A 14,782-nucleotide genomic window follows, 5' to 3' on the forward strand; every position below is an offset into this window, starting at 1 on the left:
GGGAGGCCGGGGCAGGGGGACAGGCCTCAGTGTTGTGTACAGTGGAGCTCCTGATCTCAGGCTCACAAAGGGTAACAGGGGTACAACACCCCCCCCCCACAATACTGTGCACCTTCCCAGGGAAGGTTGAGGAGCTTTGATCAGATTCCCAAGGGGAATCTGCTTCTCAGGGTTCCTGAATCTCCAAAGTCTGAAGGATTAACCTGGAGTAGGGCTGGGCCCTTCATCTTTGTGGGTCCTGCAGAGACCTCCCTTCTTGGGGGGACTGTGCTTGGCCTATATTTCCTTCTCCCCTTCTCTGATTCTGTAGATGGAGACAAAAATTTTTTAAAAAAGTTCTCTGAATATACAGATGAGGTAAATCTGATCGGTGTGTATTGCATATATTATAGATTTCACAATGGAATCCCTTTGTACAGTAATAAATGCTAATAAGAAATGAAATAATTATCTACCTGGAAGCTGGGACACCAAGGTTTGCTGCTTCAACTCTGCCCTCATCCTTAGCTTTGTTTTGCCTTAGAAATGCTCCATCTAGCTGGGCACTGGTGGCTCACACCTGTAATCTTAGCTACTCAGGAGGCTGAGATGTGAGGATCTCTGTTCAAAGTCGGGCAGGAAAGTCCATGGGACTCTTAGCTCCAATTAATCACTAAAAAGCTGGAAGTAGCAGTGTGGCTCAAGTGGTTGAGTGCCAGCCTTGAGAAACAAAACCAAATACAAACAGCAACAAAAAAACTCAGGGAAAACTGAGGCTCCTGGTCCAGAGGAGTTCAAGTCCTAGGACCAATAGCAGTCCATCCTTGACATACAAAATAACCAGCAAAAAAAAATCAGTGCTGGAAGCATGGCTCAACAGTGAGAGCATCAGCCTTTTGTACCATCCAAAACAAAACAACAAGAACAAAAACAAAGAAAGAGATATGCTCACCACATCTCACTCCTGTGTAGTGATTGTGGCAAGGACACAGAATTACACCCCCACTCACCATCTACTGGGGTGCAGGGCTCATATACTAGTCGGTAGCCCTCCAGGAGGCCGTTGGGGAACTGGGGGGCTTCCCAGGACACGTTCACTGAGGTTGTGGTCAGCTCGCTGAACTTGACCGAGCGGGGAGCGCTGGGAGCTGTGGAGACAGCGAAAGGGTTTTTGTTTTCTCTTTCTGAGCAAGTTCAAAGCCCCAGGTTTGGCTCCAAGAAACTGTGGGGAGTATTTTGGGCCTGTGCCCAGAGAAGAAAGAGAAAGGACTAAGCCCAAGAACAAGGCCAGAGGGGCCAGCGGAGGCCACTGGACACCCTTTTCTTCCTTTGTGATGTTGTTAGAACCCCTATTTCCAAAATCAGAGTCCCAGCCCCTGGGAGAAAAGGAAAAGTTCTCAAACATTTTCCTGAAAGTTCCAGAACTTGGACGTCCTCCTCCGTGGCTCGGAGCCCTGGCTGGCAGCACGGGACAAGCTGTTACACTCCAGGGTCACCACGGGGCAAGGCCATTTCCTGGCTTTGTGGAGTGCGTCTTTCAACTTCCCTGCTACAGAGGGTAGGTGTGGGGGTCTGGGCTTCAGGACCTCAAGTGGGCACAAGACAAGAAGCTCCAGAACCCCCATGACCCAGAGCTGGAGCCAAGGGCACTCAGCCCTTCCGTAAGAAATGTTTTGTTGGATTGAACACGCCACGGGGGCCCTGAAAACATGGGGGCCGGGGCCTCTGAGGGGGGCAGAGAGGATGGACAGGAAGCATCCCAAGCTGGCCAGCTCGATGTCCAGCTATTCTTGTCTGGCGCTGCCTCCCCACCGAGCTGGAGCTAATCTGGACCTGTTTCCGGCTCCAGCTCAGTGGAGGCAGTGTGTGCGTGTGGGGGGGGGGGGTGGAGGGGCTTTGAGAGAGGGAGGCGAGCACATGGCTTTTCCTGCCTCCTGTGGGGTTAGAGGGACGTGGGACTGAACACTGTGTTCTGCTGCCCAAGTGAAGCTTCCAGGCTCCCAGGGGCTTCTGTCTGGAAGATGACATTGACAGTAGAATGAGGACTGGATAGGACACACACACACACACACACACACAGAAAGGCAGGCAGACATTCCCTCTTGACCTCAGCCAGACCACGTGGAGCCAGTGGAGGAAAAGGCTCTCAGAGGCCTGAATCCTGATGAACACAACTAGGAAGTAATTCTGTAAGTTTGTTCTGTGCAGTGTGTGTGTGTGTGTGTGTGTGTGTGTGTGTGTGTGTGTGTGTGTGTGTGCACGTGTGAGCGCACATGTGCTTGTATTGGTGTTAGGGTTTGAACTCAGGCCCTGGGCACTATCTTTTAGCTTTTATTGCTCAAGGCTGGCATTCTACTACTACTTGAGCCATAGCTTCACTTCTGACTTTTTTGGTGCTCATAGGCGATAAGAATCTTATGGATTTCCCTGCTCAGGCTGGCTTCAAACCATGATCCTCAGATCTCAGCCTGAGTAACCAGGATTATAGGCATGAGCCACCCATGTCCTGCTCTGTACAGCTCTTTAGGCCGAATGGGGTCTGTAGGAAGGAAAGCAATGGGCCAGAGGAGGTGCTCAGAGAGGCCCCATAGAAAGCATATAGTTGTCTTTGTTATCAGCTGGGGTTAGTCCTGGAACCCCATATGGACTTGCATATAACTTCTGCACATGCATGCATACAATCGTGTATGTATGTGTGTGCACGTGCTCATGTGCGTGTGTATACAGACAAGGGATAGAGCCAAGTACTCTACCACTGAGCCAAACCCCAGCCTTTCTTACACCACTAAATTATCTCTAGGGAGGTGGGAGGGAAAGCCTCATGCCCCTAATATCAGCTACCCAGGAGTCAGAGATGGAGGGTGGGTACCGTTTGAGGACCAAATGTTATTGAGTCCCCATTTTTACAAGATAAAGCTTGAGTGTTGAGGTCCACATGTCATCTCAGGTATGTAGGAAGTATAGGTAGGCTGATCTAGGTTCAAGGCAAACTGGGGTCAACATTGCAAGACTGCATTGGAAAAAATAATTTAAAAAATGCTGAGGGAGTGGTTTATGTGGTAGAATTTTTCAGGGTCCTGAGTTCAAATGCTAATACCCCTAAAACAGTCATCTCTAAGTTTCTTTTGATACCTGATTCCATGCAGGGAAGTGTTAATGCCCACATTGTATTGTTTGAGAAGCAACAACAAGGTCTGTACATGTTCAGTGTAGATCTAAAATTGTTGGATTTTTTTTTTTTTTTACTTTTTTTGTTTTTGCCAGTCCTGGGTTTGAGCCCAGGGTCTGAGCACTGTTCTTGGACTTTCTCAAGGCTAGAGCTCTACCACTTGAGCCTCAGCACCACTTCTGGCTTTTTTTCTATATATGTGGTACTGAGGAATTGAACCTGGGTGTTCGTAAATGCTAGGCAAGCACTCTACTATTAGGCCAAACTCGGGGCCCCAGTTGTTGGAATATTTTTAACCCTTGGTTAGTTGAATTTGCTGATGTGGAATCCACTGATTGAGGATCAGGTGCATTACAGCCCATTAGGGCAGAATTCTTGGTTCCCAGAAATTCTGAGTCTCTCTCTGGGAGACGCAGGACAAGATGCCTGCTTCTCAGGGTGACCCTTACTTCTCATGAAATAGGAGTGATGCTGTCCCTTTGTCCCTTCCAGCTTGTCCCAGGGCCCACTGAAGGATCCAGTGCAGGGCTGACTGAGAAGTGGTTTGGGATACCCTAGAACTTGCTCTGCGTAGGTGTGAAACAAAATCACCTCCTCCCAGCTTGTTCTGCTCATGCATGCAGCAGCATCACAATCTCCCAGCATCTCTGCCCATGCGTGCAGCAGGATCCTTGTTCCCACCCTCTGACCAGGCTCAGATCTGGCCTCCCTGCCACCTTCTTCCTCTCCTCTCCCCTCCCTTCCCCTCCCCTCCCCTCTCTACAGTCTTTCTGTCAAGCAGCCAGAGCACCCCCCCCCCCAATGTCACTCAATTGCTCAAACTCTCCAATGGCTTCCTTCCTACTACACTTAAAAAAAAATCCCAACTCTTCCAGACTTGGACATCTGATTTTCACCCTGTTTTCTTACGAGCACCTCACTTTCTTGCTGCTCCTCGGATCCCTTCCAGCCTCTAGGCCTTGGCCCCTGCTAGATCCTCTGCCCCACACCCTCTCTCTACCTCTACCACCTCCACCACCTCCCATGACTTGCTACTTCTCATACAAATCTCAGCTCAGATATCACTGTCTGGGTGAGGCCTTTGGGGGGAGATCCCCCCCCAAAGCCACCCCTCCCTGGGGTCATCCTCATATCACCTGCCCTGGCTGCTTGTTTAGGATCTGGGCCCTTCACAAAGATGGAGACATGCTGGTCTCTGCCACTATCCCCCAGCACCAAGCACTGAATGAATTCACAGAAACAGTCAATATACGTAAACCGAGCTGGGCACTGGTGGCTTACGCCTGTAATCCTAAATACTCAGGAGGCTGAGATCTGAAGGTTGTGGTCCAAAGCCAGCCTGGGCAGGGAAATCTTTGAGACCCTTATCTCCAAGTAACCACCAGAAAACTGGAAGTGGAGCTGTAGCTCAAAGAGGTAGAGCACTAGCCTTGAGCAAATAAACAGCACAAGGACAGTGCTCAGTCCCTGAGTTCCAGCCCCATAATCAAAATATCCATCCATTTATCCATCCATCCATCCATGCATCCATGCATGCATGCATACATACATACATGTGTATATAAACAAATGTGCAAAGATGGGGTAACAGAGGAAGGAGGTGGGAGCCAGGCTGTGTCTCCTGGGCTTGGGGACCAGCCTAGATCTGGGCAGGACAAGGCTGCAGTCTCCGCCCTAGATGGTCCTCTGGCCCTTGCCTCCCCACCTGCTTGCTGGGTCTGGCCCTGAGTGGGGGCGCTCCGTGGCCCATCACCCGCAGCATTGAAGGCCGCCACGCTGACCATGTAGGTAGTATAGCCAGTCAGATTTTTGAGTTTCACGCCATTCTCAGCCAGGAAAAGCGTCTTCACCCGCTCAGTGACATTCCCTTGCTGGGCTTCCCAGAAGAAAATCTGTGGGCAGAAAGGACCACAAGGGTGATGGGGGAGGTGTTGGGGATACCTCCCTCCTGCTCCTGCCTAACTCAGCTCTTCAACAACTTGGGTCACCCAGGGAGAAGTGTACACGGATCTAACTGGTTTTAGAAACCATTCTAGAACCTTCCTTTTCACAGACTCAAGCCTCTGCTAGGCTGTAAAATTCATGAGGGCAGAGCCCTCATGGATCCCCAAGGAGAGACAATGCCTGTCCTGCCAGAGCTTGAGCTCCTGTAAGTGCACCCTGCAACTGATTGGGGTGCAAAGGAAGATGCCCAGATGATCTGGGAGCTAAAAAAGGATGGACAGTCTCAGATCCTCTCCTTCAGACCTGCCATGGTAGCAGCTGTGGGGTAAGGAGACCTTTGGGGGGTGCATGCTTGTTTGCAAAGCCTACTGCAGCCAATGGCAGGTTGTTCGGAGCTGAATCCTGGTGGTACCTGGCTAGGTGACTTCTCAGAGACACAGCTTTGTCACACAAAGTGAGGGGCTAAGGACACTCACTTTCCAGGTCAAGGCTATGGGGTTGAAGTTTTTGGCTAATGAAGGAGCAGCTGCTCCACTGTGCTTATGAGGATGTCACACCCAGCGCGGGAGAAGACTCAGAACTGAGCTGAGTCCAGCCTGAAAGTCTAATCAGTCCCAAACCATGAGCTGGATGAGAGGTTGTTTGGCGCCACCTGGTGCTCAAAGAGAGTTTGTGTAGGCTTCTCATTTCTCTTTTGGGGAAAGCTAAAGAAAGAATGGTGGTTGTGAATGGTGGCTAGTATATCTTGTTGCCATGAGAGGCTTGTTTACAAGCCTGCTTCTTCTTCTTTTTTTTTCTTTCAGCAATGAGATTTGAACTCCGGGTTGTGTATTTGATAGGCAGATACGCTACCACTGGAGTCATACCCTCAGCTATTGAGCTCCTCCAGTAATAGGGATAAACAGGCACAGGCCACCATGCCCCATCCACTGCCTGTGTTGGCTGCCAATGGCGATCCCCTGATTTCTGCCTCTCAGGTAGTTAGAAATTATAGGTTATTATTATTATTATTATTTTTGCCAGTCCTGGAGCTTAAACTCAGGGCCTGAGCACTGTCCTTGGGCTTTCTCAAGGCTAGAGCCCCACCGCTTGAGCCTCAGTAGCACCACTTCCGGCTTTTTCTATGTATCTGGTACGGAGGAATCAAACTCGGGCCTTGGTGCATGCTAGGCAAGCACTCTACCACTAGGCCAAATCCCGGCCCAGAAATTACAGGCTTGAGCCACCATTTCAAGTTTAATTTTTGAGACAGTGTCTTGATAAATTGCCCACACTAGCCCTGAATTTACAACCCTCCTATCTCCATTTTCTGAGTAGCTGGGATTAAACGTGTGCCTTAATGTATTTAAACATTTTCTTTTCAGGGAAACTGAAGCCACGACCTTGTGCGTGCTAGGCAAGTGCTCTATACTAAGTCATATTCCCAGCCCTAGGACTGGATGTTTTGATGTATGTGTATGTTATGAAACATCGTCATAGTCCAGCCAGTCAGCATCTCCCACCTCTCATAGTCACCCTTCCTTTCCCCCCCCCCTCTTTTCTTTGTGTCAGTACTGGTGCTTAAACTCAGGGCCTTGTGCTCTCATAGCTGGCACTCTACTCTTCAGCGATGCCTCCACTTTTGGGTTTTTGCTGGTTAACTGGAGATAGAGTTTAGTGGTCTTGTCTGCTGAGGATGCTGGTTTTAAGTCTTGCTCCTCAGATCTCAGCCTCCTGATTAGCTAGGGATATAGATGTGAAATACCAGCACCTGGCCATAATTCTCTTTACAGTTCTCAACACTGTCAGTTCTATCCCCAGGACTTCTACCAGCGTCTCTCCATGTCTCCCAGTTCCTGGCAAACACTCTTCTGTTTCTTTGTATTTTCCCTGACCTGCTGAAATGGACTCTTTTGGACTTGACGTATGAGATCATCTAGCCTTTGTCTTTGTGCACCTGGCTTCTTTTTGTTATTGGGATGTCCTTGGAATTTATATTAGAAATGATAGTGTTCCCCTTTTTATGGCCAAATAATATTTCATTGTCTCTAAACATACATGGCACCATTGTCTTTAGCCACTCAACCATGGGTGAGCAGCTGAGTGTTTCCATGTCTTGGCGGCAGCGAGTCACACTGTAGTGAACACAGAAGCACACATGTCTTCAAGATCCTGATTTCAATTCTTCTGGACAAATTCCTAGACAGGGAGAATGCCGGATCACATGCATGCATGGTGGTTCCATTTTTAATTTTTGGAGGAGCCTTCCAGACTGTTTTCAGTTCTACATGCTATGCCATTTTTCATTCCCACACACAGCAGATACAAGTCCCAGTTTCCCTGTGTCCCTTGTTATCGAGAGAGAGAGAGAGAGAGAGAGAGAGAGAGAGAGAGAGAGAGAGAGAGAGAGAGAGAGAGAGAGAGAGAGAGAGAGAGAGAGGGGAAGGGGGGAAGAGTCTCATAGACTTTCCTACTTGGCCTGTCTTGGAACTACAATCCTCAGGTCTTAGTCTTGTGGGAAGTTAGGATGACAGACTGAGCCACTAATGTTCCTGGCTGCTCTACTTCTCTTTAAAGCAGAACTTGGCAGCCTTGCCTGGCTCTCTTCTGGATCTATTCCTCATGTCCCCTGTTCTACCCACTCCTGTTGCTCTATGAACTCTGCCATCTAATGCCATCTCCAGTGCTATGCATGTTCTGGGAAGGATGAGCTGGTCTTTCAGACTTTGCAGACCTCTCTGTCTCAGTGTCCAGGGCAACTTTGTCCTCATTGTGTACGAGCAGCTACAGCAATTCACAAACAAACAGGCATGACTATTACAGCAATTCAACGTGGGTACAACCTGGTTATCCTAGCATTCACGAGGTAGAAAGCAGAAAGATCATGACTTCTAGGCTAGCATGGGCCACAAGGTGGAATCTTGTCTCAAAAAAAAATCCCAACAAAAATTTAAAAACTAAAAACAAACAAAAAAAAAGGAAATTAAAAAAAAAAAGGTGGCAGACTGGGTTGGACCAATGGGCTGTATAGCTTATCCAGTTTGTTACGTTGAATTCTTTGTTTTGATTCTAGCTTGTTAAAGTCATTTGAGATCTGTAGAAGCAGACTGGGTGTAATTTTCTCTTCGCACCCCATTTTCTAATTGCTCCCAGATCACAGTTGCTCTATTTCACAATGGGAGCTGGTGATCTAATTCTCCCATTCTCCTGCTGCCTGCCCAGTCTTTCCTGGGACCTGTGGTGCACAGCTCGCTGGCTGGCTTGCCTCCCAGGGCTCAGGTTGTAGATGGCAGTTGGGATCTGACTGTCTGGACTTCCCAGATCCCACAGTCCATACCTCTAGCTGGTATCTGCTCTCTGGAACCCTGGCTGAGTCCCCACCTCTGCCCTGTCTCACTCTGATGACCAGCAGAGGTCACCAAGAGCCCTGATTTTAGGTCTCACCTGCACCCCCCTCCCTCTTTCTGCTCTAGGCCTCTGGCCTTGAAGCTTGCCTCCTAACTGTCCCTCCCTCCCTCCTTCCTTCCTTCCCTCCCTTTGTTCCTCCCTACTGTAGGTCCCATTCTACCAGTTCTGCCTCTACCCAGGATAAGGCTACACTCCTGTCTGTGTCTTGCTTGTGATTTAGCCTCCTCCTTGGTTTACCATGCTGTCTCCATTGCAGTCTAGGCTCTGGTGTGGCCCTCTGGAAGTTGAAGACCTTGATCTCTCCTTGCCTAATCCTGTCCTGGGTATCATCAGCTTTGGAGTAAAAGTCATTGCCCTCTAAATGTCCTCAGCTCTCTGCCCAAATACTACCTTTCCCATCATCCCTGCTTTCCCTCCTCCCATACTCCTGGGACATGCAGGCACTCCAGACTACCCCAGGACCTTTACTCTTTCTTCCAGCTGTTCTAAAGTATATACATCTGGATTCTTGTGATTCATGCCTTATATTCCTTTAGGCGTTTGTTCACACATCACCTTCTCATGAAGTGCTTTGGCTCTACATACATCTCCTGCTCCTAAAACTCAAACTCTCAGCACTTTCTTTTCAGCACACTGGCACAAAATAAATGCTTAATAAACACGAACCACTCACTGCCTGTGATAGGAGCTCTTAGCATGGGCATGTGTGTGCCTGTTGGGGGGCGTGGCAGCTCAGCCTGACCCAGATGCAGACCTGGGCTAGCCATGCTCACAGTGAATGAATGCTGGTGTGAATTTGTGGGTCTGCATGGGTCAGTGAGGCATGCCCCTTCTCACATTCAGGTATAGTGAGTGTTTCTGGAATCCCTTGACATTAGTTGAGTTCTATGAGGTACCCGTGCACCCACCCATTTCCTGGATCTGGATGTGAACTTGCAACTTCCAAACCTCGACAGTCTGGGGGCTGCCAAACTGTTGCTGGCTCCTGGCGCTGGCTCCTTCCCTCGGGAGACATATGCTAGTGTGCAATATTTAGTTTTCCCAGCTGGCGCTCCTGGGCAAAACCTCAAGGGTGTCATCCATTTTCTTTGCTTCTTTGGCAAGATGCCTGCCTTTTCCTTCTCCTTTTACTGTGGAAGGAAGTGGCTCCTGTGCTGGATTCTGCCTTACATTGAGGCTGCCTTTTTTGGGGGAGTGGGGAGGAGGCGAGGAGGGATAGTGAGGCTGACACTTGCTAGGCAGGCATTCGAGCCACACCCCTAGCCCTCTGTGTTTTCATTATTTCTCAGATAGGACATCACACTTTTGCCTGGAGTAGGCTCAGACTCTGATCCTCCTACCTCCACCTCCTGAGTAGCTGGGATTACAGGTGTGCACAACGAGGCCTTTCTGTGTTTGGTAGGGCTGCCGGTTTTAACAGGGCGAGTGCTTCCCATTGGCTGAGACTCAGTTTCCTCCCATGGAATAAGGGGCTGGGCCAGGCAAACCTGTGGGACCTTGTGACTCTCCTCACCCTCAGCCACCCCTGGCCATCTCTTCTCTGAGATAGGATCCAGCTGCTAGGAATGGGAGTCTCCTGGACTCTGGGTTCGAGGCAGGGGAGGTCCAGCCAGTCAGATACATCCTTTCTTCCTCCTTTTGTAAGCTAGTGGGGGGTGGAGGAGTGGGGAAAGCAGTGTACTTGGCTTCCACTCCACCCTCTTGAACTCAGAGCCTGGGTGCTATCCTGAGCTTTTCTGTTCAAGGCTAGTGCTCTATCACTTAAGTCACAGCTCCACATCTAGTTTTTTGGTGGTTAATTGGGGGGGGGGGAGGCGGTGGCTCACAGATGATGTGAGAAGGGGCATGTCCCGAGCCCCATGCCTGAGCTCAGGCTGCCCAGAGGATGCTACGGACAGTCATTTCTCTCTAGCTTCAATGTACCTGTCACCTGGTGCCCACAGCCAAGGCGGCAGGTGTACCCAGGACCTGAGGCGCCATCTCATCACCATGCAGCGCTCCTCCTGTACACACGCTCTGCCAGACCCTTGTACCTTGTAGCCCTGGATGTCTCCATTCTGGCTGTCCAATGGGGGTGGCTCCCACGTCACGTCCAGCTGTGTGGCTGTGGCACTATGGACGGCCACGTTTTGGGGTGCTGCTGTGGGCACTGGGGGACATAAAGGATGATGAGTGAGTGGACTTAGGGAAAGGGGGAGGGAAGGGAAGGCAGTGGAGGGAGGAAACCATGGATCCTGAGCCTCCCCTGGCTAGACAAGGCAGGCTGCACTCACCTGCCTCCCCGACAAAGACTTCCTGTGGGGGGCTCAGGGGCCCCTCCCCCACGGCATTGTACACACTCATGCGGACTTCATACCGTCTGTGCTTGTTCAGGTCTGGGGGTAGGGAGAGAAGGAAGCAGAGATCACGGGTGGGCTCCAGGGAGCCATTGCTGGAGGGTGGAGGGCAGAGGCTGTGGGGAAAGGGAAAGTCACCCATGCAATTCTAGGAAGGTGAGAGAGGTCCCTGGGGAAGCAGGATAGACAAAGATGACACTGGGTGCCCTCTTGGATTAGCGTAAAAGATGATGTGTTGTCTATTGGACACTCACTTCTGGACACCCTAGGCCACGGGCTCAGACCCTCCTTGTAACAGCCAACTCAAGCAACCCCAGCTGAGGCCCCATCCTGATGCTATGCTGTGTATGTGTGTGTGTACTGGGGCTTGAACTCAGGGCCTTGAGCTCTTGCTTGGTTTTTCTCCACTCAAGGCTGGCAGCTCTACCACTTGAATCACAACTCATTTCTGGCTTTTTGGTGGTTAATTGGAGATAAAGAGTCTCAGGAATGTTTTCTGCCCAGGTTGGCTTGGATCCATGATCCTCAGATCTCAGCCTCCTGAGTAGCTAGGATTACAGGCATGAGTGCCTGTTACCAGGCTCCCAGTACTTCCCCCCCCCCCCCTCCTTTTGAGTTTTGCTACTGGAGATGGAACCCTGGGCCTTTCAAATGTCAAGCAGAAGCTTCACCACGGGGCTGCACCTTTCAGTCCCCAGCCAACCTCTTTTCACAGGAGGCTTAGCCTTGCTCCTGTGAGGGGAGGGGCTTATCAGATGGGAACTCTGGTGTGACACCCCATATTTTCACCAAGTTTAGGGTGACTGGATGAAGATGCCTGGCAGAAAGAAGTGGATGCAGCATCATCCTGGGCAGGAGAGACCATCCCTGCTTAGCGTGGCCGAGCGGACCCCCACCTTCTGCGTTGTTTCCCTGGCCTTCCTCAGTCTCCTTCCTCAGGTTGTCTTAGGCAGGGACAGGCTGAGGAGGGTTAGATTTAAAGACATGGGCTGTCTGATGATCAGAGCCCCCATGTGGGGTCCTGAGCTGGGAGAGGAAGCCTATTGGTGTTTTAGAACCAGAGTGAGGGCCCAGTGAGGCAGGCAGGGGCAGAGTGGACCAGCATTGGCCTCAGGTAGAGGCTATATGGACAGGTGTCCTGCAGCACCTTGCAGATCCTGCTACAGATCTGCCCCTGCCCCTCCTCTCCATGAACACAAGGCTGTTAGAGGTCCTCCATCCTGCACCCACAGAGTGGACTTGGGGAGACTGCCCCTGGCATCAGTTCCCTGCGTCATGAGTGTGAGTAACCATCCTTATAGGCATCCCTGGTCACCAAGCACTGTGGGTGGGCAAAGTCCTTGGCCTGGGGCCAGGGGTTCTAGAAGACCCCCTCCCTATCCCTAGGAGGCCTGGCCAGGGTGGGCTGCCATGCAATGAGACTTACTGTCCAGCTCGTACTGCGTGAGGCTGGGCTGGGTCAGGTTCCGCGTGGAGTACAAGGCTATGGGATGGGGAGGTGAGGGCCAGAGGGAGACAGCAGATAGAGGTTAGTGCACCAGTCCCTTCCACAAAGAAACCTGCCAGAGCAGGACAGAACAATACAGCGTGGACAGCAGGCGGAGAGAACATTTCCAGTGCTGAGTTGTGGCTGGGAGGGGAGGCAGGGATGGGGGTGGGGACCGACTTGGCCCTCCCAGGTATGCCCTGGTGTGGGGAGCCTGTTAGAGGCAGACAACCCAGGGGACAGCCCTGGGGATGCTCTCTTGTTTCAGTGTGGAGTTCTTGGCAGAGCACTGTGAAATAGTGGCATCATCAAGTTCTTCACAACCAGAAATAATTTTACTACAGGGAAATAGGACTAGATTGCACACAGGTTATATAAAACCACAAGCACATACAGACATATTGGTTTGTAAAAAAAATTAATTAAATAAGAGGTGGGAAAATAACTGGGGGATCAGGTGCTTCCATGATTTTCTATTAGCATTCTTTTGCTATATATTTACTCACTATGTGATCTGCTAACATTCCTTGCAAGGCAAGGCTCTAAGGCTGGGGAGAGCACTTTAATATAAGATCTTTGCCTATCTCTGAGCTATTACCATGCAAGGATAGTGCTCTATCACTTTGAGCCACAGGGCCACTTCCAGTTTTTTGGTTTTTTTTTCCTGGTGGCTCACTGAGATAAGTCTTCTGGACTTTGCTTCCCTGGGCTGGCTTCAAATGGCAATCCTTAGATCTCAGCCTCCTGAGTAACTGGAATCACAGGTGTGAACCACCCAGATCCCTTAGGCTTTTATTTAAGATTGGTGCTCTATCACTTGAGCCACACTTCTGGCTTTTTGTTGCTTAATTGGAGATGGCAGTCTCTTGGATTTATCTTTTTAGGCCATCTTTGAATCTTGATTCTCAGAGCTCAGCTTCCTGACTAGCCAGGATTACAGGCCTGAAGCCACCAATGCCCACTGCTGCCCTGGCTCTTGAGGCAGCCATCCCTCTGCTTTCTCCTGGTGGAGTCATCCTTGTGCCTTCACCTGGTTGACTTGGTAAGTGATAGGGTTAGTGACAAGGCCAAGGGCTGTACAGGTGTTTTTGGAGATGCCACACCACCAGCCCTAGACTCCTGTTCTGGGTTTATGTCTCAAATACCTGGTTCATCTGGTCTGCAAGTTCAAGAGAGCAGGGGCCTGTGTTCCTAAGTACTGGTACACCCCAGTGTCTTGGGAAGGTAGAAGGTACTGAGCGAATGCTTGGCAAGCGAGCAAATGGGATGGGATGGAGGGTGAGACCCATGCAAGGGAGGGTGGAAGGCAGAGCTGCTGGTTCAGATCCCAGGTACCCGGGTGCTTTGGAGCAGGGAGATAAGTGTGCCTGCCTCAACCTCAGAGTCCTTCAGAGTGTCACTCATAAGTGAGCTCCGTCCACTTGGCAACCAGGCCCACCCTCCCCAGTCCCTCAGTGTCACTCACGGGTGAGCTCCGCCCACTTGACACCCAGGCCCACCCTCCCCAGTCCCTCAGTGTCACTCACGGGTGAGCTCCGCCCACTTGACACCCAGGCCCGCCCTCCCCAGTCCCTCAGTGTCACTCACGGGTGAGCTCTGCCCACTTGGCTCCGGGGTTGTTGATGCCTCGAAGAGTGAAGCCTCTCAGCCCTTCAAACTGTAGCTCCCGGTACCGGATTCGAAAACCCAAGAGGATGCCATTGATCTTATCCTCAGTTGGCGGCTGTAGGGAAGGAGGTGGCGCATGGAGAGGGGCCCTGACCACTGCCCACCTCAACGTGTCCTCTCTCTCCCCCAGGTCTCCTATGACCCCAGCGTTAGACTGTCTACATCAGGACAGCAGGAGCTACTTTCAGTTCACAAAGCACTTTCCAGTCAAGGTCCCTGATGGGCAGGAACCACCCTGAAATCCTCACCCGCCAGAGCAGGCTACAGGTTTAGAGAAGCTCAGGTTCCTGCTGCAGTTACACAGTAGCACAGAGTCATAACAGATGATAACACTGGACAGACCGACCTCCGGCCTCCCAGTCCAGTAGTGCCCAGCTCACTGCTCAGCCCACACTTCCAAGTGGGTCCCATGAGCCCAGCCCTCTCCCACCTACGAAAAACACAGGAGGACCAGTGTGTGCATGTGTGCGTGCATGTGTGTGTGTGTCCCGTTCCTCCTCTCCTTTGCTTTCTGATCCCGTCCACAGCTGAGTGGGAGAACAGACTTCAGGAAAAGGCGGGAAGTACGTTTTATGATACCTTTTGAAAAAAAACAAACTGCTGAGGCTGTTCCGGCTTTGCTTTTATTAGCTCCTTAATTGCTTCCCAGGGTACACTGGGCGTCTCCCTGTCCTTTTTGCCAGCTTGGGCCTCAGTCTGCTGAAGCAGACTGTATGTGTGTGTCCCAGGTCATTTCTGATCATTTAGGGGGTGTCTCTACGTTCAGCCCGGGCCTCAGCTGCACTGGGCATGGGCTGGGCCCCGCCCCCCTGA

The 14,782-nt window shown here is 51.0% G+C and overlaps 1 protein-coding gene and 1 long non-coding RNA gene across 5 annotated transcripts in view; one reads left to right on the forward strand and one right to left on the reverse strand.

The window, feature by feature from the left end:
* The window catches only part of LOC150051353 (uncharacterized), a 30,136-nt gene extending 15,583 nt beyond the window's left edge, over positions 1-14,553 (forward strand). For 2 of the 3 annotated variants that reach the window (XR_016538320.1, XR_016538319.1), the window contains 3 exons: positions 11,609-11,754; positions 13,186-13,343; positions 14,100-14,553. This is a non-coding gene — a long non-coding RNA (uncharacterized LOC150051353). The remainder of the gene's footprint in view (positions 1-11,608; positions 11,755-13,185; positions 13,344-14,099) is intronic. The other variant, XR_016538321.1, reaches the window with a different exon arrangement.
* Sdk2 (sidekick cell adhesion molecule 2) overlaps positions 1-14,782 on the reverse strand; it is a 98,068-nt gene that overhangs the window by 20,871 nt on the left and 62,415 nt on the right. Inside the window, exons 31-36 of one of the 2 annotated variants that reach the window (XM_090350213.1) lie at positions 13,889-14,024; positions 12,242-12,298; positions 10,753-10,854; positions 10,513-10,628; positions 4,854-5,040; positions 990-1,127 (exon numbers count right to left, since the gene is read on the reverse strand). In XM_090350213.1, coding sequence (XP_090206339.1) covers positions 990-1,127; positions 4,854-5,040; positions 10,513-10,628; positions 10,753-10,854; positions 12,242-12,298; positions 13,889-14,024 — 736 coding nt within the window. The remainder of the gene's footprint in view (positions 1-989; positions 1,128-4,853; positions 5,041-10,512; positions 10,629-10,752; positions 10,855-12,241; positions 12,299-13,888; positions 14,025-14,782) is intronic. The other variant, XM_090350214.1, reaches the window with a different exon arrangement.

This window comes from Megascapheus bottae, chromosome 17 (genome assembly GCF_031878675.1).
Source record: "Megascapheus bottae isolate mThoBot1 chromosome 17, mThoBot2.hap1, whole genome shotgun sequence".
Classification (NCBI taxonomy): Eukaryota; Metazoa; Chordata; class Mammalia; order Rodentia; family Geomyidae; genus Megascapheus; species Megascapheus bottae.